General features: G+C 43.6%; 1 protein-coding gene across 1 annotated transcript in view; it reads left to right on the plus strand.

The window, feature by feature from the left end:
• The first annotated feature begins 2,932 nt into the window (after positions 1–2,932).
• ZRANB2 (zinc finger RANBP2-type containing 2) overlaps positions 2,933–26,057 on the plus strand; it is a 29,652-nt gene continuing 6,527 nt past the window's right edge. Inside the window, exons 1-9 of the mRNA XM_073593748.1 lie at positions 2,933–3,240; positions 6,703–6,755; positions 6,839–6,947; positions 11,089–11,171; positions 12,518–12,594; positions 15,217–15,375; positions 16,614–16,762; positions 21,911–21,991; positions 24,290–24,451. Of these exons, the coding sequence (XP_073449849.1) occupies positions 3,140–3,240; positions 6,703–6,755; positions 6,839–6,947; positions 11,089–11,171; positions 12,518–12,594; positions 15,217–15,375; positions 16,614–16,762; positions 21,911–21,991; positions 24,290–24,451 (974 nt within the window). The 5' untranslated portion in view covers positions 2,933–3,139. The remainder of the gene's footprint in view (positions 3,241–6,702; positions 6,756–6,838; positions 6,948–11,088; positions 11,172–12,517; positions 12,595–15,216; positions 15,376–16,613; positions 16,763–21,910; positions 21,992–24,289; positions 24,452–26,057) is intronic.

Below are 26,057 nucleotides of genomic sequence, written 5' to 3' on the forward strand. Positions count from 1 at the left end.
GCCATTGGCTCCTGCTGCTGTCAATCAAATTCAATGACGCGAGGGGGCGGGCCGAGTCATACATTCAGCGGCTATGGACACCGAATGCTGGACTCGGGAGCGCGCCCGCAAGGTAACCCCCTCGGGGAAGCGCTTCCCCGAGGGGGTTATCTAATGCGGGGAGGAGCCGAGATAGACGCCGAGGGACCCCAGAAGAGCAGGTTCGGGGCCACTCTGTGCAAAACAAGCTGCACAGTGGAGGTAAGTATGATATGTTTGTTATTTTAAATTAAAAAAAACAAACACTTACAATCACTTTAAGGTTTTAGGGTCCTTTCACACTGGGGCGGTTTGCAGGCGCTATTGCGCTAATAATAAGCGCCTGCAAACCGACCCAAAAGTGCCGCTGCTTTCATTCCAGTGTGAAAGCCCCAAGGGCTTTCACACTGGAGCGGTGCGTTGGCAGGACGGTAAAAAAAGTCCTGCTAGCAGCATCTTTGGAGCGGTGAAGGAGCGCAGTGTATACCGCTCCTTCACCGCTCCTGCCCATTGAAATCAATGGGACGGCGCGGCTATACTGCTGGCAAAGTGCCTCTGCAGAGGCGCTTTGCAGTGGTTTTTAACCATTTCTCGGCCGCTAGCGGGGGGTAAAACCGCCCCGCTAGCGGCCGCATACCGACGGTAAAGTGCCGCTTACAATAGCGGCGCTTTACCGCCGACGCCCGCCCCAGTGTGAAAGGGCTCTTACAAACACTTTAATACTGCTTTAGAAACTAAAAAAATAATAATAATAATTCAAAAGCCAATATAAAGGAATAGTAGTGGTAGAATAAAAAGCAGATGTGGGTTTATCTCATTTTTTTTTTTTTTGTGTAAGGGCTAGTTCACACCACATGTGTTCCATGTGCTTTCTTTCAACATCCAAGAAAGTAGGTTATATGGTTTCCAATGGCATAGTTCACACCAATGCTTGCAGTTCGTGTGTTCCAGTTCCCGAAAAAAAAAAAGAGAACGTGCTGCATTTTTCCTTCATGGAACTGTACTGGAACGCGGTAAAGCGCAATAAAAATGCACCGAAATGCACTTACACGCATCAAAACACTCCGGACCCCAGTACAGTGGAAAAAAAAAACAGGGGAAAAGAAGAGAAAAAGCATCTGGAACCCAATCTGGAAAACGCATCAGAAAGGCATCAAAAACACGCATGCAGAAACTCATCTGGAACGGATCTGGAGGACGTTTTTGTGGTGTGAACTAGCCCCAATTCTACTTTAAGGGGGCGTGGCAGGGGGTGTGTCCTATGCCTACATACCTTTGCTAATAGGTGTCCCTCGTTCCCATCTCAAAAAGTTGTATGCCTTCCTCCTCTTCTGGGATGTATGACATCATTTGCCTAGGCCAGCAACCAGAAAGTGACTGGAGGAATTAAAAAAGAAAAAAAAAAGTTGATACAACTAAATGCAAAATACGTTCCTATCTTTTTACCAATGCTAGTAAGGATGAAAAGTAGCCACTGTTGATTCAGAGAGTGAAGTTCCCCTCTAAGAACAAGGGACGCATGTGCAATAGAAGTCACAGAAGTGTTCCTATGTCTTTAGTAGTAGATTTACTGCTACAGGGCAGCTGCACTGCGCAGGATCTTGTAAATATATGTGATCCTGCACTTCCGGGTATCGGGCGCGAGGGCGTACCGGCGTGCTTCCGCTGTGATTTTACACAGCGGGTCTGTGGACCCAATCTCCACCGGCACCGGCTATTCGGTACACTGACAGAATGACAGTCTGTCTATGTAAACAAGGCAGATCGCCGTTCTACAGAAGGCATGGATCCTGTGTCTCTGCAAAGCAGAAATTCCGATCCATGCCTTCCATTAGTAAAACCCCCTCCCCCACTACACTGAATCACCAGCTAGGGATACACTTAACCCTTTGATCGCCCCTGATGTTAACCCCTTCCCAGCCAGTGTCATTAGTACAGTGACCGTGCATTTTTTTATTACCGATCACTGTACTGGTGTCACTGTTCCCTGAAAAAGCGATTTTTTTCACCGCAATATCACAGTCCCAATATAAGTTATAAAATATATATAAAAAAATAAAAACTGCAGAGGTGATCAAATACCGCCAAAAGAAAGCTCTGTTTGTGATAAAAAAAGGACATCAGTTATATTTGGGTACACCGTCGCACAACCGCGCAATTGTCAGTTAAAGCAACGCTTTCAAATTTCCTTGCTACACCCCGCACTCCTCCACAGTAAGAATACACTGAGAAGGGGGCAAGCGGACATCTTGTTACACCCACCGGAGTTTTGCATTTCACACTTATTTTTAACAGTAAACAAAGCTTATAAGGTCAAATACAGTATATAGAAATCCGACGGACTGTTTAGATGTTGAATTTTAAAAGCAGCGGCAAACCTGCTGATCTCACAGGTTTGCTAATCTGACAGAACACCTCTGCTTTTATAATTCAACATGTAAACAGTCTGATGGATTTCTATATACTGTATTTGACCCTATAAGCTTTGTTTACTGTTAAAAAAAAGTGTGAAATGCAAAACTCCGGTGGGTGTAACAAGATGTCCGCTTGCCTCCTTCTCGTAGTATCCTTACTGGGGAGAAGTGCGGGGTGTAGAAAGATGGCGGCAACGGAACGTCACTTCCGTTACAAATTCTGACGGGTCGCCAAATCTGATGAAACACCTGCATAGGTAGTTCTTTTGTAAAAATGAACTTTACTTTTAAACAAAAACCGGAAAAGGCGACACTGGCAGCGAAATTGTTAATATACAGATTTCATGCGTCTTTAAAAACATATCGCGCACGCGCAGTAGCATTCACTGAAGCTTCCATGAGTTGTTAAACGTGTCACGCATGCCCAGTAGGAGTCACTGAAGCGTTCCATAAGGGTGTAAAAATATCACGCATGCGCAGCAGGAGTCACTGAGGAAACGCCCTCGTCACGTTTCCAGTTCGGGGCCTTGCGTTCACTTAGGTGTCCTTTCGTATGCCTGTATAAGCCATACATCCTCCTGACCTGATAGGCGCTCTCTTCGTCTCGGAAGTCTGCCATTGCGACATCAGCGGGCCCGCCAGGAACAGACCGGAAGCCGGCGAGTGATTCGTGTGCGCGTCGTAGGATCAGGACTCACAGAGGGCGAATGGATTCGGGGTCCTTTATCACCGAGCCGATGGAGGCCGCCAAGATGTCTTCTAAGAATTTCCGCGTCAGTGACGGAGACTGGATCTGTCCGGACAAGAAGTGAGTGAGGCGGCGGGGTGTGGGGGAGATGGAGGGGAGAGGCCGAGGCCTGAGAGAGAGAGAGAGAGAGAGGGAGAGAGGGAGAGAGAGAGAGAGAGAGAGAGAGAGAGAGAGAGAGAGAGAGAGAGATTAGTGCTGCTGGAGGACTACAACTCCCAGCAATCACACAGGACAGCGGCCTTATTCCAGTCAGGAGTGTCAATGAATATAAAGAGGACCTGTGATCACCAATACACCCAGAGCAGACATGTCCTCGTGGGGGGTGCACATTCTGGGCCCCCCCATGTCTTCCTATGTGGGGGGGTGCACATTCCAGGCCCCCCCCCATGTCCTCACGCGGGGGTGCACATTTCAAGGCCCCCCCCGTGTTTTCCTGTGTGGGGGGGGTGCACATTCCAGGGCCCCCGTGTCTTCCTATGTAGGGGGGGTGCACATTCTGGGCCCCCATGTCCTCATGTGGGGGGGGGTGCATATTCTAGGGCCCCCATGTCCTCATGTGGGGGGGGGGTGCATATTCTAGGGCCCCCGTGTCCTCATGTGGGGGGGGGGGTGCATATTCTAGGGCCCCTGTGTCCTCATGTGGGGGGGGGTGCATATTCTAGGGCCCCCATGTCCTCATGTGGGGGGGGGGTGCATATTCTAGGGCCCCCGTGTCCTCATGTGGGGGGGGGGTGCATATTCTAGGGCCCCCGTGTCCTCATGTGGGGGGGGGTGCATATTCTAGGGCCCCCGTGTCCTCATGTGGGGGGGGTGCATATTCTAGGGCCCCCATGTCCTCATGTGGGGGGGGTGCATATTCTAGGGCCCCCATGTCCTCATGTGGGGGGGGTGCATATTCTAGGGCCCCCATGTCCTCATGTGGGGGGGGTGCATATTCTAGGGCCCCCATGTCCTCATGTGGGGGGGGTGCATATTCTAGGGCCCCCATGTCCTCATGTGGGGGGGGTGCATATTCTAGGGCCCCCATGTCCTCATGTGGGGGGGGTGCATATTCTAGGGCCCCCATGTCCTCATGTGGGGGGGGTGCATATTCTAGGGCCCCCATGTCCTCATGTGGGGGGGGTGCATATTCTAGGGCCCCCATGTCCTCATGTGGGGGGGGGTGCATATTCTAGGGCCCCCATGTCCTCATGTGGGGGGGGGTGCATATTCTAGGGCCCCCATGTCCTCATGTGGGGGGGGTGCATATTCTAGGGCCCCCATGTCCTCATGTGGGGGGGGTGCATATTCTAGGGCCCCCATGTCCTCATGTGGGGGGGGGTGCATATTCTAGGGCCCCCATGTCCTCATGTGGGGGGGGGTGCATATTCTAGGGCCCCCATGTCCTCATGTGGGGGGGGGTGCATATTCTAGGGCCCCCATGTCCTCATGTGGGGGGGGGGTGCATATTCTAGGGCCCCCATGTCCTCATGTGGGGGGGGGTGCATATTCTAGGGCCCCCATGTCCTCATGTGGGGGGGGGTGCATATTCTAGGGCCCCCATGTCCTCATGTGGGGGGGGTGCATATTCTAGGGTCCTCATGTGGGGGGGGTGCATATTCTAGGGCCCCCATGTCCTCATGTGGGGGGGGTGCATATTCTAGGGCCCCCATGTCCTCATGTGGGGGGGGTGCATATTCTAGGGCCCCCATGTCCTCATGTGGGGGGGGTGCATATTCTAGGGCCCCCATGTCCTCATGTGGGGGGGGTGCATATTCTAGGGCCCCCATGTCCTCATGTGGGGGGGGTGCATATTCTAGGGCCCCCATGTCCTCATGTGGGGGTGCACATTCCAGGCCCCACTGTGTCGTCCTGTGTTGGGGGGTGCACATTCCAGGCCCCACCGTGTCCTGTGTTGGGGGGGCTGCACATTCCAGGCCCCCCCCGTGTCGTCCTATGTGGGGGGTGCACAATCCAGGGCCCTTCATGTGGGGGTGCACATTCCAGGGCCCCCCCCGTGTCGTCCTATGTGGGGGGTGCACAATCCAGGGCCCTTCATGTGGGGGTGCACAATCCAGGGCCCTTCATGTGGGGGTGCACAATCCAGGGCCCTTCATGTGGGGGTGCACATTCCAGGGCCCCCCCATGTCGTCATGTGGGGGTGCACATTCCAGGGCCCCCCCATGTCGTTGGGTTGCACATTCCATCCCCCCTATGTCCTCATGTGGGGGGTGCACATTCCAGGCCCCCCCGTGTCGTCCTATGTTGGGGGGTGCACATTCCAGGCCCCCCCTTGTCCACCTGTCTTGCAGCCAGTCTCTGAAAACTGATCTTCAGTGCAGCGGCTTGTAGGAGTTCAAGAAGCGATATGCGATACTCCCCTGAATACCGGTGTTTTCTTTTCAGGGATGCACCAATATAGGTGCCGATAACCGAGTATTTTCACAAGTACTAGTGAACTAGCAATGCCACTGACACCCCCCCCCCCCCCCCATGTTTTGGCACCTGGGGCAGACCGCCTCCCCCCGCTCCCCCTTGGTATGCCTCTGCAAGGATCCGCCTCACATCCTGTCCTCTCTCCTCCACAGAGAAGCTGAGTGCCGATATTGTGACGTGGTGATGGGGGAGCTGTGCCTGGTCAGTAGTCACTCCATAAGACGCAGGGACATTTCCCCCCATTTTTTAGGGGGAAGAAAGTGCATCTTATTGTGTGAAAAATACAGTAGTTATGTGAAACTTGTGCTTGCTTTTTTTGCCCAGATATCCAATTCTGGGTCCAACTTGAGATAGTCTATAGGGGGGGATCATGTAAACATCCCTCGTGACAGTAATCGGTGGTGACAGGTACTCTTTATGGAGGGATCGGGGGTCTAAAAGACCCCAAGCCCCTCCTTTGCACTTCAAAGTATTCAGATCGCCCAAAACTGCGATTCTGAATACTTTTTTCATTTTTTTTATACGGTGCCATTGGCAGCCGAGTAATCCGGAAATGACATCTCTCCTGTGTTTACGGAAATAAGACTGGAAGGAAGCTGTTTCCGGCTTCCTTCCAGTCTTACTTTAGCCGACGGAAGTGCTGGGTTGCGCATCGGTTGTTACCCCTGAAGAATCGGCCGCCCGTTCTAAAAAAAACGGCAGCTGCATGCATCATCCCGGTACAACCCCTTAAAGCTGAGGCCGCATGTGTGCGTGGGGTTAATGTACAAGGTAACTCTAGGGGGAAATTCCAGTTTAAACCGGAGTGTTTTTTTAATTTTGCTTCCTGTTTTAAAAATAGTGCATAACGTTGTCTTAAAATACACAAAGTAATTATATCCCTTTTCGGAGCTGGTGATTGTAATGATTAACTTGCATGTGAAGGTCACACATTGTACACAATTTATCACATAGTTATTATGGATTGTCTGCTATGTACAGAGAGAAGTGAACATTGGCTTTGTTTCAAGACGGCTCAGGCAGAGTTATCTAGCGCAAATAATATACAATATATATATATATATAGCACACGGAGAGCATACATTACCCAGCTGTTTCTTCTTTTAGATGTGCCAATGTGAACTTTGCCAGAAGGACAAGCTGTAACCGATGCGGACGAGGTGAGATTTTGATATACTTGTTTACTCAAGTTTCCGGATATTTTCTGGTCCTGAATATTCACCGTTTTTTATGTTCTACTTAGAAAAAACAACTGATGCGAAAATGATGAAAGCTGGAGGGACAGAGATTGGGAAAACTTTGGCGGAAAAGAGTCGCGGGTTGTTCAGTGCTAATGACTGGCAATGCAAAACGTAAGCTGTTCATAAACTTGTGTGTTGTGTAGTCTTTGTAAAAAAAAAAAAAAGTATCATACATCGAGGCGTGCACTTGTATGCCTTCTCTGAACATTGACCAGGGGGGTAGAAACCTGTGCTAGCTACCTGCCTGTTAAGAGAAGGAAACTTACCCTGTTTTTGCCATCTGTGTCCCAGTGGAGAGATTTACTTTCACTTCCTGTCCCATAGCCAAACAGGAAGCGAGAGGAAATCCCTGCAAATTAAGGGAATTTCTTGGGGACCCCCAGGTCACCAGAACTAGTGTCCCCATTGGATGATTCCCCTCTACTACTTTTTTTGGGATTTTTTTTTTACTTTCTTTGATAATAGTAAACAGGACAAATAGAGAGGGAGAATCTCCCCAACAGGGACACAGACAGCAAAAAAAAAACCTGACCGATGTTCTAATTCTTCTTCCCACTATCCAAAACTAAAAAAGAGTTTTGCCTTTTAGTTACTCTTCAGGTAGAGGTGCACGGAATGGAATTTTGGTACCGGAAATGCAGGATGCAATTGGCCAAAAAAACAAAGCTGACAAGTTTTTTTTTTTTTAAATTAAAATATATATATTACACACACACACACAGTATATAATATAGTGTGTGTTTTTTGTTTGTTTTTTTTTGTTTTTTATATCGTGAATTTAAATGAATATGAATTTTATTGTTGGCCGTTATTGGCACCTTTAGCGCAAGAAAAATCCATCCCTTTTTAAATTCTATGTATCTCTTCTCACTGGCCCCTTGCGCTCCCATTGTGGTGTTAAAAATCTTGCTTACTGCATTTTTGGTCCGTTTAAAAAAAATTAAAAAAAAAAAATAAAAAAAAATGCACCTCCCCGTTGAAATGCATTAAAAATGCAGCAAGAACGCATCAATAACACACCTGTTTTGTTTTAGATGCGGTTTTTTTGAGTCACATGACCTATGAAACGCACAATAAGCACAGTAAAAACGTGGTAAAATCATGGCAAAATAGTTTTCGCCACCTTTTTCTCTTATCGGCAAAATGCACCATTTTAGACCATTATGTTTCGGTGCACCTCTAGTCTTGAGTGTGGAATTTCCCTGCTACTAACCAGTTGGCTTTTTCCTGTTGCTAGGATGGGATGTATGTAAGGGAAACACTGATACTTCCATTTTGCATAGTCCTACAGAGTGTATATAGAATCATTTATGGATCAGTCTATGCTGCAGAAAAGCCTAAACTCCTGCTACAGTCATATAGATACACACAGCAATATTCCATAAAAGTCAGCCTTTTTTTTTTTTTTTTTTTTTTTTTTTTTTTTTTTTTCCTTAAGGTTTTTAGTTGTAGAAGAAAAGAAAGACCAACAAACTCAACTCGCCGGGTGTTGGCAGGAAAAGCGCTGCCAATTTTAGCAGTGCTTTTCGGCCGCTGGCGAGGTGCTTTTAACCCTCGCTAGTGACCAAAGAAAGGGTTAAAAGCGCCCGTGTTGCGGCGCTGCCGAATCGCTTTGCTGGTGCTTCGGCAGGGCTGCCCGTTAATTTCAATGGGCAGGGCGTTTTTGGAGCAGTGTATACACCGCTCCCAACCCGCCCCAAAGATGCTGCTTGCAGGACTTTTCATAACACCCTGCAAGTGCGCACCGCCCCAGTGTGAAAAGTCATAAGGAAATGAATGGGGAGGCGGTTTTCAGGAGTTAGAGGCTATTTCTAGCGCTAAAATACCTGAAAACCGCCTCAGTGTGAAAGCAGCCTTAAAGTGGAGGGCCACCCTGAAAAAAAAAATTACCAAAAATCCTAAAAAAAAATAAAAAAAAAACATTTGAAAAAAAAAAATATTTAAACTTACCTAAACCCTTGTTGCTAGGCAGTCTTCCTAATCTGCCTCTTCCTTTTCCGCAGCGTGTTCTGCTCCTCGGTGAGTGGCCCCGTTGTCTTCTGGGAACTGTGTGTGTTCCCAGAACACCACGGGGCCATTCACAGAGCGCCGCTCGCGCGTGCGCAGTAGGAAACTGGCAGTGAAGCCGCAAGGCTCCACTGCCCGTTTCCCTTACCTAGGATGGCGGTGCTGGGACCCGAGAGCTGAGGGACGGGTTGGCCTCAGGCGGCCGACATCACGGGCAACCAGGACAGGTAAGTACTTATTTACAGTGTTTGTAGCTGCTGAATTTTATTCATTTTTTTTTTTTTTTTTTTTACCGCCGGAATGCCGCTTTAAGGCCCGTACACACGATACGTAAATCGGATGGAAAAATTCGTACAGCGAGCTGTCTGCCGATTTTCGGATTGTTGGTACGGTGCTTTCGACAGCCGATTTTTGCTTTTTCGTCAGACAAAAGCTGGATGTGCAGAGTATAAAATTTTGGTCGGATGTGAACTCTGTCCGATTTTCGTTTCATTAGTACGGTTTTCGTTTGAAAAAAATCGGAAGAGCAACACTACACCTGCTCAGAAACAAAAGAATACATACAAAACTATTCAACACATTACTTCACTTCTGACGTTGTATTCTGTCATACGAAAATTTTCGGATTGGGAGTAACCTCGTCACTTTCGACATGAGACTAGCATGCCACAAAAAAAACAGATTTTCGGTCGACCGAAAATCTAAACATGAAACGTGTACGAGGCTTTTAGAGTTTTCTGAGGGATATTATTACTCGACTACCAGCTGTCATACATCTCTTCATTATTGGTCCATTTTTCAGTTTCTGTGATTTGACTGACAGTTAATTGGTCATGCAACACTGTACCCAAATGAATTTTATATAATTTTTTTTCTTTCAAGACAGAGCTTTCTTTTGGTGATATTAAATAAAAACCTGATTTTTTACATTCCATGTAATGGGGGAAAAAAAAAAACGACGAACAAAATAAAGAAAACTGATTCCCCCCCCCTTTCTGTTAAGATTTTTTTTTTTTTTTTAATTGTATGATTTATAACACTAGACCCCAAAATCGACCTCTTTGTGGAAAGTAGACACCCCAGGGTGATCTCATTTTTTGCTTCAATTTTTCGGAAATTAGGAAACATGCTGGCGATTATTATACAGGCACTAAAGAGACAGGACGCAGATAAGGAGGGAGGTTAAAAAAGTGATACTAAACGCACACTGTTAAATTTACATTATCCCTTCTATATCTGTAAAGATGATGGCACTATAATTATTTTAATAAAAACAATTGAAATTCCTGTTTTTTTTTTTTTTTTTGATGGATATACTGCTATCACATGACCCAGATCTTTACCAGCCTGTCTGCAGGGAAACATTAACATGAGAAGCTTTTAGTCCTCTGCTGCTGGTCATATGTTTAATAAAAAATAAAAGCCTTTGGAATACAGAGTAAAAATTTAATATCAATAAACTGTTTAAAATTGGCATACAAATATAATATTTGCAATAAAATCTTTATTATTTTTTGGCAATAACATGGTGTGGGTGGATTTCTGGCAGTCACAGGCTGTGTCACGCCCTTCCAGCCCGTGTCTTAGAATAAGAGGGAGGTGAAGCCTCCATCAATCTACATGTAATATCCCACCCCCATTGTGTTTAGCTGGTTAGTGGGCATGGAGGAGGAGGGAGGGAGTGGACTGGCATTTACCACTGTGTATACGCCCACATGTGTGACAGGGAGGGCTCAGCATAGAAACTCACTGAAAACTGAGCATGTGCAGAGCTGCCGATATGCAAAATCCTTAGCTGAATTGGGGACATGGACAGAAGCGGGAGATGGTGAACAGCAGGATCAACCAGGTTTTTTACAGAAAAAGCTAAGGCTGGCCATACACGTTCGCATCTTGGCCAGTTCAGCACTATCTGTGTTGATGGGGGGGGGGGGTGATTGTGCAAGTTTCTTTCCTGCAGCCTGTGGTTGCAAAGAAGTAATTTGCACCATGTATGGCCAGCTTAACTTGGCCATTGTATTGGCTGTCTCCTCTTGCTAATATAAACATGCTCATTGTAGTGTCTTAAAAGAAACTTAATTTTTCATTGTATGAATATAATGCTGGTTCAAGCTTTGATTAATTGAAAACACTACCCCCCCCCTTTTTATTTTTTTTTATTTTTTTATTTTTTTTTCCTGCGCTAAGTATGTAACTGTTTCATAGATGTGCAAGTTACTAAAGTGTTGTTTTGTTTCTGTTCTAGATGTGGGAATGTAAATTGGGCCAGACGATCAGAGTGTAACATGTGTAATACACCAAAGTATGCCAAACTGGAAGAAAGAACAGGTATGACCTCAATGTCATTATTTGTAAATGTGTTTTGTTTTTTTTGTGTATTTAATAGATTAAAACCTTTTTGGGTGTTCATTTCATTGGCCAGAATATTAATTTGTTCTGTCCATTGAAATGAATGAAGGTTAAAGCGCTAAACGTTCCTAACGTTGACACGTTTAACAAGCTTCAAGCGTTTTTTCTGCCAAAACGCTGCTGTTCCTGGACACACTGGCAGATTTTTTTTTTTTTTTTTCTTTCCTGCCTCTAAAAGCCCCTGCCACCAAACGCTACTAAAAGTCTGTGTGTGCATGGACACATAGGCTAGCATGCAGGGGAAAAAAAAAACATCTGACATCCCAGGGAGCAGCTGCACAAACGTACAGTGTGCACACAGAATGTTTAAAAAATGCCTGTGCAGCTGTCAAAAAGAAGCAGCGCTAAAAATGCGCTTTTAGTCTTGGTTTTTGAATAGTGCTAAGATGCGTTTTTACAGTAAAAACGCTAAAAGCTTGTTACAGCATTCAGCCACGTTTTTACAGCCAAACAGCCTCTGCTCCTGGACGCACAGGCAGTCAATTTATTTTTTTTACTGCCCCTAAATGTGTTTGCCTCCAAACTCCTCAAAGTTTGTGTGCATGGACAAATAGACTACCATGGAGGGTGGTTCAGTAAGGCAGTTTAAAAAAAAAAAAAAAAAAAAAAAAGTCAGACACCCCTAAAAGCAGCTGCAAAAACGTCCTGTGTGCATGAGCCCTAAATATACTATTGTGAGTGTTTTTGTCCTATAAGATTATTACAAAAAATTGTATCCTACCAGAAATCCAGTGTTTTTCCTGTGCACTTTGCATTGTTATCAGTCCTACTTGGTTCACCCAGGGACTAAAAAACACGTCTCCCCTATGATAAAAAGGGGAGGGGGAGGAGTTCTGTAGTTCCAACACTTTCTGTTCCAGGGTGATAAAGCTGCTCCTCCATAGAATACAGTAAAGTGAGTGTAGCCACTGAAGGATGAACACCTGCCGTGGCTATGATGCTCTGCTTTGTGGCCGTGGCAAAAATTAAACCCCCTGTTACATTTGGTGGCATCACCTCAGCCGAATGCAACAAATTCCCCAGCATTTTCAGGGTTAAAACAGGCAGAGTAGAGGCAACACTGCCTCCCAGTTACTTGTCATCCATCATGGATCGCTTTTCAGAGTGGAGGCCAAGGTATGATGCAGGTGAGAACGAGCCCTTACTGCCAGGATCAGCAGGTGAAGAAATGTTTAACATTTTTGAAGTTCCTCTTTAATGTAGCATCCATTCGTTGTTTCTGATGTATAATTTGATTCTTGTACTACACCTATATCACTATGCAGGATATGGAGGAGGCTTTAATGAACGTGAAAATGTAGAATACATTGAACGAGAAGAGTCTGATGGAGAGTACGATGAGGTAAAAATTGCAGGGATCCTGTAATAGATAGTATTGCTGGCTATGTGTTTTTGTCTTCCACCTGTGTATTTTAAAGTGGTTCTTAACCCATACAACCAACTTTGAGCAATCCCCTCTGCTATAATAAACAATGCCCCCAGTGTGTTTGTTTTTTAGAAAAAAAGCCACTTTGTACCTTATCTCAGAGTGTCGATCGGCGCTCACATGGCCCGTCGCCTCTCGCCTCCTCCTGGCTGACATCAGCGGGGGTTTCCCAGCCTCGCCCGCTGAAGCTGTCGGCTTGAGAGAGGTGGCGGGTCATGTGAGTGCTGATCGGCACTCTGAGATAAGGTACAAAGTGGCTTTTTAAAAAAAAAAAAAAAAAAAAAAAACCAAATGCACTGGGGGCATTGTTTAATATAGCGGAGGGGATTGTTCAAAGGTGGTTGTATTATGAGAGCAGTAGGAGGGGAGACTTGTGGAGTGGATAGAGCTGACACGGAGGGGGGAGGACAAGGGAGAGAGGACAGCAGAGAGCAGATGACGGAGGCACGTAAACTGACTACGGTGTGAGGGCTAAGCAGCCATGATATACCGTGGTCAGTTTATATAGGGGAGGGCAGAAACTCAGGATCAGCCAGGTATTTCATGTGATAGAAGGGGCCTAATTACACAGTACAAGCACTGTGCTGTTGTTCATGCTTTAACCACTTGCCGACCAGCCATACTGTGGCAGGTTGGTTTGGCTGAGCGAATCGCCGTAGGTGTACATCGGGCTCATACACGGCGATCTGTGGAGGTGCGTGGGGGGACCAATCAGCGGGTCCGGCAGACTCTGTCCGCCGGCCGACCCGCGATCGTTCCCTGCAGTGACAGAATGGTGATCTGCCATAGTAAAGAAGGTAGATCTCCGTTCTGTCAGGCGATGACACACATCCTGTCTTTCTGCTATGTAGGAAGACGGATCTGTGTGCTGTTCCAGGCAGCCCATCCCCCATACAGTTAGGGAACACATTTAACCCCTTGATCGCCTCTGATGTTAACTCCTTACCTGCCAGTGCCATTAGTACAATGTCAGTGCATATTTTGATCTGTCTGCCGCAATGTTGCAGTCCCACTAAAAATTATAGATTACTGCCATTACTAGTAAAAAAAAAAAAAAAAAAAAAAAGATGCCATAAATCCCCTATTTTGTAGATGCCATAACTTTTGCGCAAACCAATCAATATGTGCTTATTGGTGTGGTGTGTTTTTTTTTTTTTTTTTTTTTTTTTATTGGGTGTGTTTATAAAGCAGGAAATGTATTTATTTTTTTCAAAATTGTCGGGCATTTTTTGTTTATAGCTCAAAAAATAAAAACCGCAGAGGTGATCAAATACCACCAAAAGAAAGCTGTATTTGTGGGGAAAAAAAAGGACAGTTTTATTTGCATGACCGCGCAATTGTCTGTTTAAAGCGACGCAGTGCCATATAGCAAACAATGGCCTGGTCAGGAAGTGGGTAAATCCTTCTGGGACTGAAGTGGTTAAGGGATCAGGATCCAATTTTTTTTTTTTTTTTTTTTTGTTAAACGCTTTAAAGTATAATTCTGGGATAATACTAGCTAAGCTTAAAACTGCTCCCTCCCTGTACTAACTACCCCGTAGAAGCAAGATGCATATACTTACCTATTCTCAGGGCACTCCGGTCCAGTCATGTGATAAGCCTATGGGTAAAGTCGCTGCACAGACATTTCCAGCCGTTGTGGGATCACTCTCTCTCCCCTGTAGCTGGCGCTGGGGAGATCATTTTTACTGGACGAGAGCAGCCTAAGAATAGGTAAGTATATGCATATTTATTTTACAGGATGGTTAGTATAGTTGTTAGAAGGGTAGGAGCAGTTTTGAGCTTGGTATTACCCCAGAATCTGGATTTTGCTTTATGGACATCAAACTAATAAAAAGCATTGGAACACTAAAAGACAAAAGCTTTGGCAGTAGGTTCAATTACAATGTTCTAAAGTTGGCTGTAATATGATTTCAGTTAGGCTTTGAGTCTTTTCTCTCGGCACTTTAAAGAATCATTCCATCAAAAAATGAATAGGCAGTTGATGTAGACATCACTTGATATTTTTTATACCTTTCTGGAGCTGTTAAATGTGTGTTGGATTTATAAAAATGTATATTATAGAGAAAGCAGCTGGGGAATTGGGAATACACTAAATCGCCAAAGGTTTTTGGACACCTGACCAGGACCTGCACATTCTGTTTTAAAACTACAGGCATTAATTGGAGGACCCCCCCCCCCCCTTCTCCCCCCATCCTTTGCAGCTATAACAGCCTCCACTTCTGGGCAAGACTTTCCACCAGATTTTGGAACTTGTGCTCATTCAGCCAAATGTTGGAAGCAAAGACCTGGCTATAAAACAGATCTTGCCCCCCGCACAGTTACTACTGTGTTTTTTGTTTTATATTCTTCCAAATTTAAAGAATACAACTACTAATAGGACCCTGTATAATTTTGATTGCCCTCATGGTGCCTTCTATATATTGTGGTGGTATTGTGTGTTTTTTTTTTTTTTTTTTTTTTTTTTCCCCATGTTGGTTAATCAACCTAATCAGAAATGGTTTGGAAAATTTTCTCTTTTTATTTCTCTGATTTTAGTTTGGGAGAAAAAAGAAAAAATATCGTGGAAAGCCAGGCAGCTCTAAGGCAGTCGTCATCGTTAAGGCTGAGGAGAAGGCGTCTGGAGGTGAGGAAGAGGAGGGGGATGAAGAGGAGGATGAAGAGGATGCAGATCTGTCAAAATATAAACTGGATGATGTAAGTTGCTATTCATAAACAAATCCATCAATTAATGGCTTCCATTCATAGCCATTCAGTGTGTACTATTGTGTTTATCTCTGTGATTGCATGGTACAGACAGGCCAATCAAAGTGTGTGTGTGTATAGATATAGGGATAGATGGCTGGATAGATAAATATATATTACTGTCGCCAGTCAGTGTCCCTGATCACCTCCACACCGTTATATGATTATGATGACTATGTACTGCACTAGTGACAGTATGTAAAAAAAAAAAAAATATATATATATAATATGATATAATATAATTTTTTTTTTTTTTTTCAATAAATTGTGACAAAAACTAAAACTTCAAAAGACTAGTCATGCCTCTTACGAAATACCTTGGACTGTCTACTTTCCAAAAAGGGACTCATTTGGGGGGTATTTGTACTGTTATGGCATTTACGGGCCTCAAAAAATGATAGGCCGTTGGTACATCAGGATGAATCGATTTGCAAATATATCTACACCATAAATAAATAATATACACTGATTCGGGTTATTTTCACCAGAGAAATGTAGCAGAATACATTTTGGCCGAAATTTTTGAAGAAATCTTTATTTACAAATCTTATAACAAAGAAAAACTTCTTCCCCCCCACTTTTTTTTTTTTTTTTTTTTCCCAGGATTTTTGGTCTTTTTCCTTTGGCATAAAAAACAGTGGTGATTACATACCACCAAAAAAGCTCTATTTTGTGTGGAAAAATATGGGTACAGTGTTGTATGACCCAGTGTGACCGCGCCGAAAATTGGCCTTGGCAGGAAGGGGGTGAAAGTGTCCAGTATTGAAGTGGTTAAAAAGTCCTGAAGCTTTGTTTGTTGACCTAATGTAAGCAGTGCAAGTTTTAGAGCCGGTTCACACAGTGGCGGCTTTAAAGTCGCCCGACTCTGAAGCCGCCCCATACAACGCGGCTTGCAAAACGACTTCTGTATAGAAGTCAATGCAAGCCGCTCCGAAGTCACCCCAAAGTAGTACAGGAACCTTTTTCTAAGTGGGAGCGACTTTAGTTGATCCTATGAGATTGGTTCCATTGTAGAGAATGGAGCATGATTGTCAGGCAGCCAAGTCGCCCCTGTGTGAACCGGCTCCTAAGGCTAAGGAAGGTTTGATTGCTCCAGTTATTTGCATGAATAACTTTTTATATTGTAGTGTTCACAACCCATTATAGTAACTTGTGCTGTTTTAAAGCTAAGAATGTTTCCCTTCCTCTAGGATGAAGATGACGACGATGGTGACCTTTCAAAATATAACCTTGCCAGTGACGAAGAAGATAATAGTAAAAATAAGAAATCCACCCGCAGCAGATCTAAATCTCGATCATCCCATTCCTCCTCCCACTCAAGCTCAAGGTCTAGGTCCAGGTAAACGGGTACAGGTCAAGGGTAAAGCCGGGCAAAATGTCAGTATCTAAACTTTCTTACTTCATATATACTATACTAGAGACTTGAACTGCCATGCAATATGCATTTAGAGTTTTATTGTTTTCTCTTCACAATTTTTATTTTTTATTTTTTTTTTTTTTTTTAACAGTAAGCATTTCATTTGCTTTTACTTTTAGCCATCATGATTATAATGATTATATTTTGAGATCTGAGGAAATAGACATTTTCTTATAATAATAATCAGCAAGGGCATCCTCCTAAATGTAGTCTTGCTCTCAAGAGTGCTTCTGACCTTGGCTGTAGGATGGATGGGGTGTGGTTGATTTTAAAATATAACTAGGGCCAAAATGTTAAGGATAAGTTCCCTTTTACAAAAAAAAAATGCACATTTCTTTGCAGGTAAAAAAAAAAATGCATTTAATATTTATGGGGGTTTAGGGACTTGTAAAGCATTGCCACAGTCCTGTGGACCTGTCTTCCTGTACCTCCAATACGGGTAGGAAGTTCAATGAACTACCTAGAGCGATCAGCATCGGCCTGGTAGTTCTTTGAGAAGTACAAGCCGACAGCCGCAAAGGATGTTGGTACTTGTAGTTTTCACAATTAACTTGGTAAATAAATGTCGCCAGAGCCCTACGCAGCCACTTTTATTTAAGATTGTGACTGCAAACGGGGGATTTGGGGGGTGCGGGTGCATTTGTAACCTGTTACACCCTGAATGATGGTAAACTGTTACAAAAGGTGAAGCAATCTTTTATTGTAAGAATAAACTGTCAGATATTCTTGGTGTGTGTCTGTCTCCCTGTTATAGAGATTCTCTCTCTAAAGCCTAGTACACACAGGCCGAAATGTCAGATGACATTGGCCTGCTCAATTTAAAAAATGGCTGACATTCGACCCGTGTGTATGGCAGCCGGTCCGATCAAAGCCGGCTGTTCAGCTGGCTTCTGTTGGATGTGCATGCTGGAAAACCAGAGGCTGACCAGCGCTCAGCAGGGGAGATCGCTGTTCTAATTGTTGGTACAGTAGCTCTGTCAGTTTTTTTTTTTTTTTTTTTTTTTTCAACCCAGCGGGTGTGTACTAGGCTTTTTTTGTCCCAATCGCTATTGTCAACAGGAATGAAAAGTAAGGATAAATCCAAAATTTTGAGTTGCCACCAGAACAGGAACAGAGGAGGAATCTTTCAGTAGGGACCCTTGTTTCTGTGACAATTGTCCGTTTTTACCTCACATTGGAAAGCTTTTCACTCACTACCATTTGAGTCTTCACAATTAGAAGTGAAGGAAAGTCTTTCTAATAAGACACATGGCAAAAAAATAAGTTATCTCCCCTACACTATCCAAAGTGGGAGTTGTCTAAGGACAGGTTTTGTCTTTAGATAATGCTTTCCTGGAAGTCTTTTGAAATCGACACTACCATGTACACACAGGCTTCCCTTGTCTTATTGAATAATACATTTTACTGAAAGCCACTTAATACCTGGACCTTTCCTTTTGTTTGCGAATATTGCTGCATTCCACTTTGAACATTTTATCTAAGAATTCTCTTATCAAAGTGATTTGGTTATGCAATGCTGAAATAACCATTTTGAATCAGTTTGGCCTTGTGAAGGTGTACAAAAAAAATCTTTCCCCTCTAAAATATAATAAGGTTCCAGCATTCTTTAAAACTGCTTTACCAACCAGTCTGGACATCAAAGTATAGTTTGTGACTGGTGAAGGTTAGTGAGCGAGTCGGGCAACTGTGGGAGGACAACACAAGGTGTTTATTTTATTTTTTTAAACTTTGGCTGAAACATTATAGACTCCTCTTCAGGACTCCATATGTTAACTGTAACCTGCATGGAATTTAAGTAGACTTTTTTTTTTTTTTTTTCTCAGACATCACCTTTTTTTCTTTTTAATCACTTGGGGCATTTAGTGTGACTTACTGCTGCTGACATTACATCTGTCTCTTTCTCTCACGATTGGCTGTGAGAACCGCTGTATGGGTCTGAGAAAGGGAGCCGGAGGCAGTACTAGTCAGAGCTTGGATTATGCCAATGTTTATACAGGGCAAAGATGGCTGTAGATGAATGGTGGGTAATATGGTTGCACCGGTACCAGTATCAATATTCGTGCCGATATCAAGTATTTTTAGTACTTGTGAAAATGCTCCTATACCCAAAACTAATACCTTTTGCGGTGCATTTTGAGCCAGTACAAAATAGGTTCAATTCGTATTGCAAACCTAGGCTTGTCATAGTGATTTCAGCCTGGGTTCACACGAACGGTGCGGGAAACCGCATGGGATTCAGACAGGAATCGCACCACATTCCTGTTCAAATCACATGCGATTCTTTAAAACCAATCGATCCTCAATGCTCACTCAGATTCATATCCAATGATACTGATAATGATTCATGCGATGCTGCTTTCCTTGAGCGAGGCAACTCCAAAGCACTAAAAAGAAACAAAGGCGGGCGCATAGGTCTAGTGCATTACCTCCAACACCCATTTTTGATTTATTAAAAAGCCAAAAACCTGCAATCGTCAGAAGATTAAAAGCATATCTAATCACAGCACCAGCATTGGGGATCTCCAAATCACTGTAGTTGGAAAGTTGACGTGTTTTCAGGAGACAAGTCCATCCCTTCCTCAGACAATGCGATTCTTTTGCAGTGTGATTTAGAGCTTTCATTTTGTATGGGCTCAAATCGCACCCAAAGGTATTGGTACTCTGTATCGGCAAGTACTCGCCAGCCAAAATACGGTGTCGGTGCAACCCTAGTTGGTAAAGTTGTGCTTAAAGTTATCAGATCATGTGTGGATAGATAGGGCTGTAACGACAGGGAGTGGGCACACGTTGCAGCAGGGAGGGGAGGAGAGCAGAGGGGGCCAGTACAGAAAGAACTGATATGTTGGATCCTTCGAAAACTTTAAGGGTAAGGCCAGCCATAGACAAAGCAATTTTCTTTCCTGCAACCGCAGGTTCCAGGAAAGAAATTTGCTTAATTTCCCCCATCAACACAGTCAGTGTTTGATGGAGGAATCCCTCCCTTCAGGGCTATTGTGTTCTCCCGGCGGCGGAAGCCGTCCTCACTAGGAGAACACCGTAATTATTGCTTGTGGCTATAATAGCCGCTAGCAATAATCACATGTAAAATCTGACAGACTGGTTGTACCCAAGTTGACCGATTTTTACTTTGGTACAATCAGCCTGCCCATACATCAATCGAATCTCGGCTGGTTCTTGTTGAAGAGATTCGAACAGTCTGTGGCTGGCTTAAAACAAAAAGGGAATAATCTTTTTCTGGCAAAGATGTAAGTATACATCATAAACTACTACCCCAAGTGAGCAAAAGGAAAGGTTATGCCTGGCAACAGGATCTCTTTAATGCTTGTGTTTTTTTTTTTTTTTTTTTTGTTTGTTTTTTTTTTTTTTATATTTTTTTTTTTTTTTTGTTTGCATGCTTTTGGGAAATGAAAGAAGCTTCAGGGTGATGCAACCCTGTGTCTTGTCTCAAGGAAACTTGAATGCATTTCTGCTGCGCTGGTCATATGTTTGACATTTTTGTGTTTTTTAAATTCTGGAGGCTTTCAATCAAGGAATCGAAAAAGGCTTTTTAGCAATATGCCACACACTGTTTTAATTGTGCAAGCAAATGATTAAGTATATGGTGGAAAGGAGTTTTTTCCACGTTAATGGAAAGCCTTATTACTGCTACTGAAATTACTGCTTAAGAGATGATTAGTCTGTTGGTGTGTACAAGTCATACACAGAGGAGCTGCCTGAGTTAGTGAGGTTCCTGTAGCCAACCTCCACCCATGGCTCTATCTAGGAATTCAGTGAAAGTAAAGCGCATGTATAGCCAAAACATTTTTTCAGTTTCAGATAGAGTAAGGAAGGGTTACAACACCAGTCAAGGTTGTGTGTGGTGTTTTTTTTTTTTTTGGGAGATTTCCTTTACTTCCTGTCATGGAGATAGAACAGGAAGTTAGAGCAACAAAAGGAGAATTCCCCCTCAAACTGGTGTCCCCATTGGTATATTTTCCCTCTATTCCTGTTTTGCGGAAAACTTTTAAATTCTGAATTTCTTATCACTTGCCATTTCTGTAACGATGGCCAATAGGACAAATGGAGAGGTTGAATCTCCCCAGTGGGGTCACAGATGGCAATATAAACCTGACAGGGGCTCTAACCCTTCCATACTCTAACCAAAGCATAAGAGTTTCTGCTATACAAACACTTTAATGATTCTTTTCAGTACTTTATATTTTAGCAGATTTGTTTGTGATTGAAATGTTTAATTCTTTCGATGAACTTTATTTTAAAATGCTCATCCTTATTTATTAAGAGAAGGGTGGTTGTTCCCCCCCCCCCCCCCCCTTATACTTTATCTAGGTGGATGCAGCATGGAACTGATGCTGCATCTGACCCCCCCGCGTCTCTGCACTGAGAACCGAGCCACAGAACATTGCCGATGGCTCGGTTCTCTCAGCTCCCCAAGCAGAGAGCTGCTGCCTGTCAATCAGCAGCTCTCCTCTCTGCTCCTCCACGCTCACTGGAGCGCTGAGCTGTGGAGGGGCAGGGAGCGGCCGTCTCAGGCTCTGAGCGGCTCGCTGAGAGGCTGCGCGGAGTGTCGGTCCAGGCACCTGGCTGGTCCAGACTTTTATTGTCGGGATGACGCAGTGCCTGGACTGATTCCAGAGACCTCAGCAGAGAGCGGACTTCAGACCGCTCTCTGTTGAAAACGGGTCACAGGAGTGCAAAACGAATTGCACTCCTGTGACCCATAGGAGAAGCCCAGCCAAACGAGCTCAGCCTGGACTTCTCCCTTTTTTTTTTTTTTTTTTTTTTTTAAGGCAGTGCAAAAATCAGAGATGACCTGCAAAGTGCATTAAACCAATTAGAATCCTCCTACAAATGAAATTGTCATAGTTTTCTGCACCTTTGATATGTACTGCCTTATGGAATAAGTTTGACACTCTTTATGAGGTATCTATGATTTTGTTAGTATATAAAAATATATATTTTAGTTGGTTAAATCTGAATTCTGTGCTTCCTCTAGAGTTGGTTGCAGCTTTTATATATGTATATAAGGTATTGATCACAAGAGCTAGACAAAACTGCACTGTGTTGTTTCAGGTCTCGCTCAGGGAGTTCTTCCAGTTCAAGATCGGGCTCCAGTTCCAGAGACCGTTCTCAATCTCGGGGTTCCAAATCCAGGTGAATGAGGGATGCCAGGCTCTCTGTCACAGTGACAGAAAAGTGGTTCAGCGACGTGTGATGCAAAACTTCTTCCCTATTGTTTTTTCTTTTGTTTCTTCTATTTGTGTTGTGCTGTTGAACTGTTATAATATTATAATTATACAGAATTTATATAGCGCCAACAGTTTACGCAGCGCTTTACAATATAAAAGGGAGACAATACAGTTATAATACAAAATACAAGAGGATTAAGAGGGCTCTGCTCAGAAGAGCTTACAATCTAATAGGGTGGGGATGGTGGTATAGAAGGTTGTAACTGTGGCAAATGAGCTGATGGAAGTGGTAAGAGATTTGAAGTTGTTTCTTCATGAATAACCTAGTTCAGTGTTTATCAAAGTTTAATATTTGCTATTCCAATCACAACTAATTATTCAAAATTACATTTTTGCCGGCTACTAGCACCACCTCCACTGTGTAGTGACTTTAAAGTGAAACTCAAAAAACGAAAAACTTGTTATGAAAAAAAAAGTTATACTTCTGTGCAGGGTGGGTTTGGTTTAAATCAAGTCGATTTAAAGCAGAGGTCCACCCATCCCAGCAAAAATTAAAAGCCAGGAGCTACACATACTGCAGCTGCTGACTTTTAATAATAGGACACTTGCCTGTCCTGGAGTCCAGTAATATCGGCACCACAGCTGATGTTTCCATTCACTTTAAAGTGGTTGTAAACCCTAAAAAAAAAAAAAAAAAAAACCTGCAAGACAAAGGCGTAATGAGCTAGCATGCACAGCATACTAGCTCATTATGAATTACTTACCTGAGATCGAAGGCCCCGCAGCGGTCCTCGTTCACTGCTCTGACATCGTTCCGGTGAGTTACTTCTGGGTATCCCGGCTCTGGCGCTGTGATTGGCCGGAGCCGCGATGACGTCACTCCCGTGCGTGTAAATATTGCTGAATATACAGCCTCATGCTACATAACTAAGCTCCACTTCATGCTAAATAAACCAAATTAATGTATCTGATTTTTTTTTTTTTTAATATATCCAACCTGCTTCTGTGTAATGGTTTTGCACAGAGCAGCCCGATCCTCTTCTGGAATCCCCCACCAGCTCTCTGGGCTGGTTCTTCTGCCAGAAGAAAAGCACTTAGAAGGTCCCAGTGTGCATGTGTCCTGACTGCGTCAGGTCCAGTGTGTCTGTCAGTGTCTGCGTACTGTACTGGAAAAATAAGAGGATCCTCATAGAATTGTAGTAAAATAAAATGACCACAGACAATAAGGGCCATGAACTGTACCTTAGTGGGGGGGCGGGATGAGGGCCGTGAACTGTACCTTAGACCCCTTTCACACTGGGGGCGAATTGCAGGTGCTATAGCATTAAAAATAGCGCCTGCAAACCGCCCTAAAACAGCTGCTCCATGCATTTTCTACACTGGAGCGGTGCGCTGGCAGGGCGTCAGAAAAAGTCCTGCCAGCAGCTTCTTAGGAGCGGTGAACTCGCTGCTCCTCCACCGCTGCTCCCATTGAAATCAATAGGACAGCGTTGCGATACCGCTGGCAGAACGCCGCTCCGGCGGCGTTTTGCGAGTGGATTTAACCCCTTTCCGACCGCTAGCGGGTTGTTAAAACCGCCCCGCTAGCTGCCGAATACGTCACTAAAACGGTGCTAAAAATAGCGCTGCTTTACCGCTGACGCCCGGGGCGGCTCGGTGTGAAAGGGGTCTTGGTGGGGGAAGACAATAAGGGCTATGAACTATGCCTAATGCCCCGTACACACGATGAGATTATCGGATGGATGATCGTCCGTCTCTTTTTTTTTTTTGTTTTTTTTTTTTTTTTTTTGCTTGCTAATCTCATATCGAATCTCCGTTTACTAAAGTCACAAATTCATATACAACTGAAAAAAAATTTGGAAGTGATGTCATGTGTTAATGCATTTGTATTGCATTTTCGAAACAATAACTGTGCTGATTAAACGAAAATATCGTACGAAAAATTTTTTCGTGCACGTCTGATAGAATAATATCGGATGAACTGTCATGATCGGCTCTCGAAAGCTCTGTACAAACGATCCGATTTATCGTACAATCGTTTTGAAAGCGGTATTTTCCGTATGATTTTCTGATCGTGTGTACTGGGCATTAGTGGGGGAAGAGGGCTGATTAACCTCAGTACAAATTTCCAGACCTGTTTTTAATGGCTTTACACACTTCCAAATTCTTAAATTATTTTTACATTCCAGATTTATTTTTTAAACATGTTACAGAAGCTTTAGTTTTCTATTGCCATATTAAATTCTCTTCATTTTTAATAAAGATCCAGCTCCAGGTCGCACCGGGGTTCTTCTTCCCCGAGAAAAAGATCTTACGCAAGCTCCCGGTCCTCGTCATCTTCTGGGAGGGGCAAGAAAAGGAGCCGCTCCAGATCCTCGTCCACTGAGCGCAAAAAAAAGCGAACAAGATCACGGTCAACCGAAAGGTTTGGGTTACTGTAGAATTAGAAGGGGAATTGATGTGTACTCTGGGGAAAATGCCAAATGATTTCTTGTGTTCTACCTCAGTCCGAGGAATGTATTTTGTAAATTTTAACATTTTTAAATGTTTTACAGCTGAGCTAACTTTTGTAACTAATTTTAGGGAAAAGCTATATTTTTTTCCTTCATATTTACAGCTAGGTGAGAGAATTTGTGCAGCTCACATTTGGCAGATAGGATTGGGAAGATTCATTTAGTACACAATTACTAATGTGCATCCAGTTCTCATGAAAAGTATTTGAAATGTTTAATGCCCACTTGGGGGTGCTGTTGATCAGGACAAAGGCTGCAGAATCAACACAAAGCAACATCTTCTCATTTTCACATAATTCAAAGAAATGATTTCACTAAGTGTCTACGGCTATTAACCAGTCTGTGATTGAACTTTTTTATTGAAGTTGCACATACACAAAATCCATTTCAACTCCAGGTTGTAATGCTATGTGTGTGTATATGTATGTATGTATGTGTGTGTATATGTGTATATGTGTATATATATATATATATATATATATATATATATATATATATATATATATATATATATATATATATATATATATATATATATATAATAATTTTCACACACTGGAACCTCGGATGGCGAGTAACGCGGTTAACGAGCGTTTTGCAATACGAGCACTGTATTTTTAAAAATTGTAACTTGGTTTGTGAATGTTGTCTCGCAAAACTAGCACGATTCAGACCAAAGCGGTGTGCAGTACCGCTTTTGGCCTGAGGTGGGGGTGCCGGAGCCGAGCAGAGACGAACATCCTGTTCGGAAATGCATGGAAAGACCTAAGTACAGCATGGCTGACATTGGCAAATTTCGGGTAGGAAGTCTTTCCGAGGTTTGCCAAGGTCAGCCGAAGTGTCCTCTGGCCTTTCTGGCCGTTTCCGAGGCTCTCCGGCGCCTCCCCTGCCTCTGGCCGCATGCGGTATTGCATACAGCATGCGGAACAAATTATTTTCGTTTCCATTGACTTCAATGGGAAAACTCGCTTTGATATGCGTACTTTGGATTACGAGCATTCTCCTGGAACGGATTATGCTTGCTCGTGATCTGAGGGTGTGTGTGTATGTATGTGTGTGTGTGTGTATATATATATATATATATATATATATATATATATATATATATATATATATATATATATATATATATATATATATATATATATATATATATATATATATATATATATATATATATATATTTTTATATTTATTTTACCAAAAGTGTTGGGACACCCCACCAAATCATTGGATTCAGGTGTTCCAATCGCCTCCATGTCTACAGGTGTATAAAATAAAGCACCTGAGCATGCAGAGTGCTTCTACAAATATATGTGAAAGAATGGGTCGCTCTCAGGAGCTCAGTGAAGCCAAGCAACTCAGCCAGGAAGTGGTAGACCATGTAAAATGACAGAGCGGGGTCAGCGCATGCTGGAGCGCAGCAGTCGCCAACTGTTTGCAGAGTCAGTGGCTACAGACCTCCAAATTACGTATGGCCTTAACATTAGCACAACCACTTCATGGAATGGGTTTCCA

This window comes from Aquarana catesbeiana, linkage group LG07 (assembly GCF_042186555.1).
Source record: "Aquarana catesbeiana isolate 2022-GZ linkage group LG07, ASM4218655v1, whole genome shotgun sequence".
In the NCBI taxonomy this organism is placed as follows: Eukaryota; Metazoa; Chordata; class Amphibia; order Anura; family Ranidae; genus Aquarana; species Aquarana catesbeiana.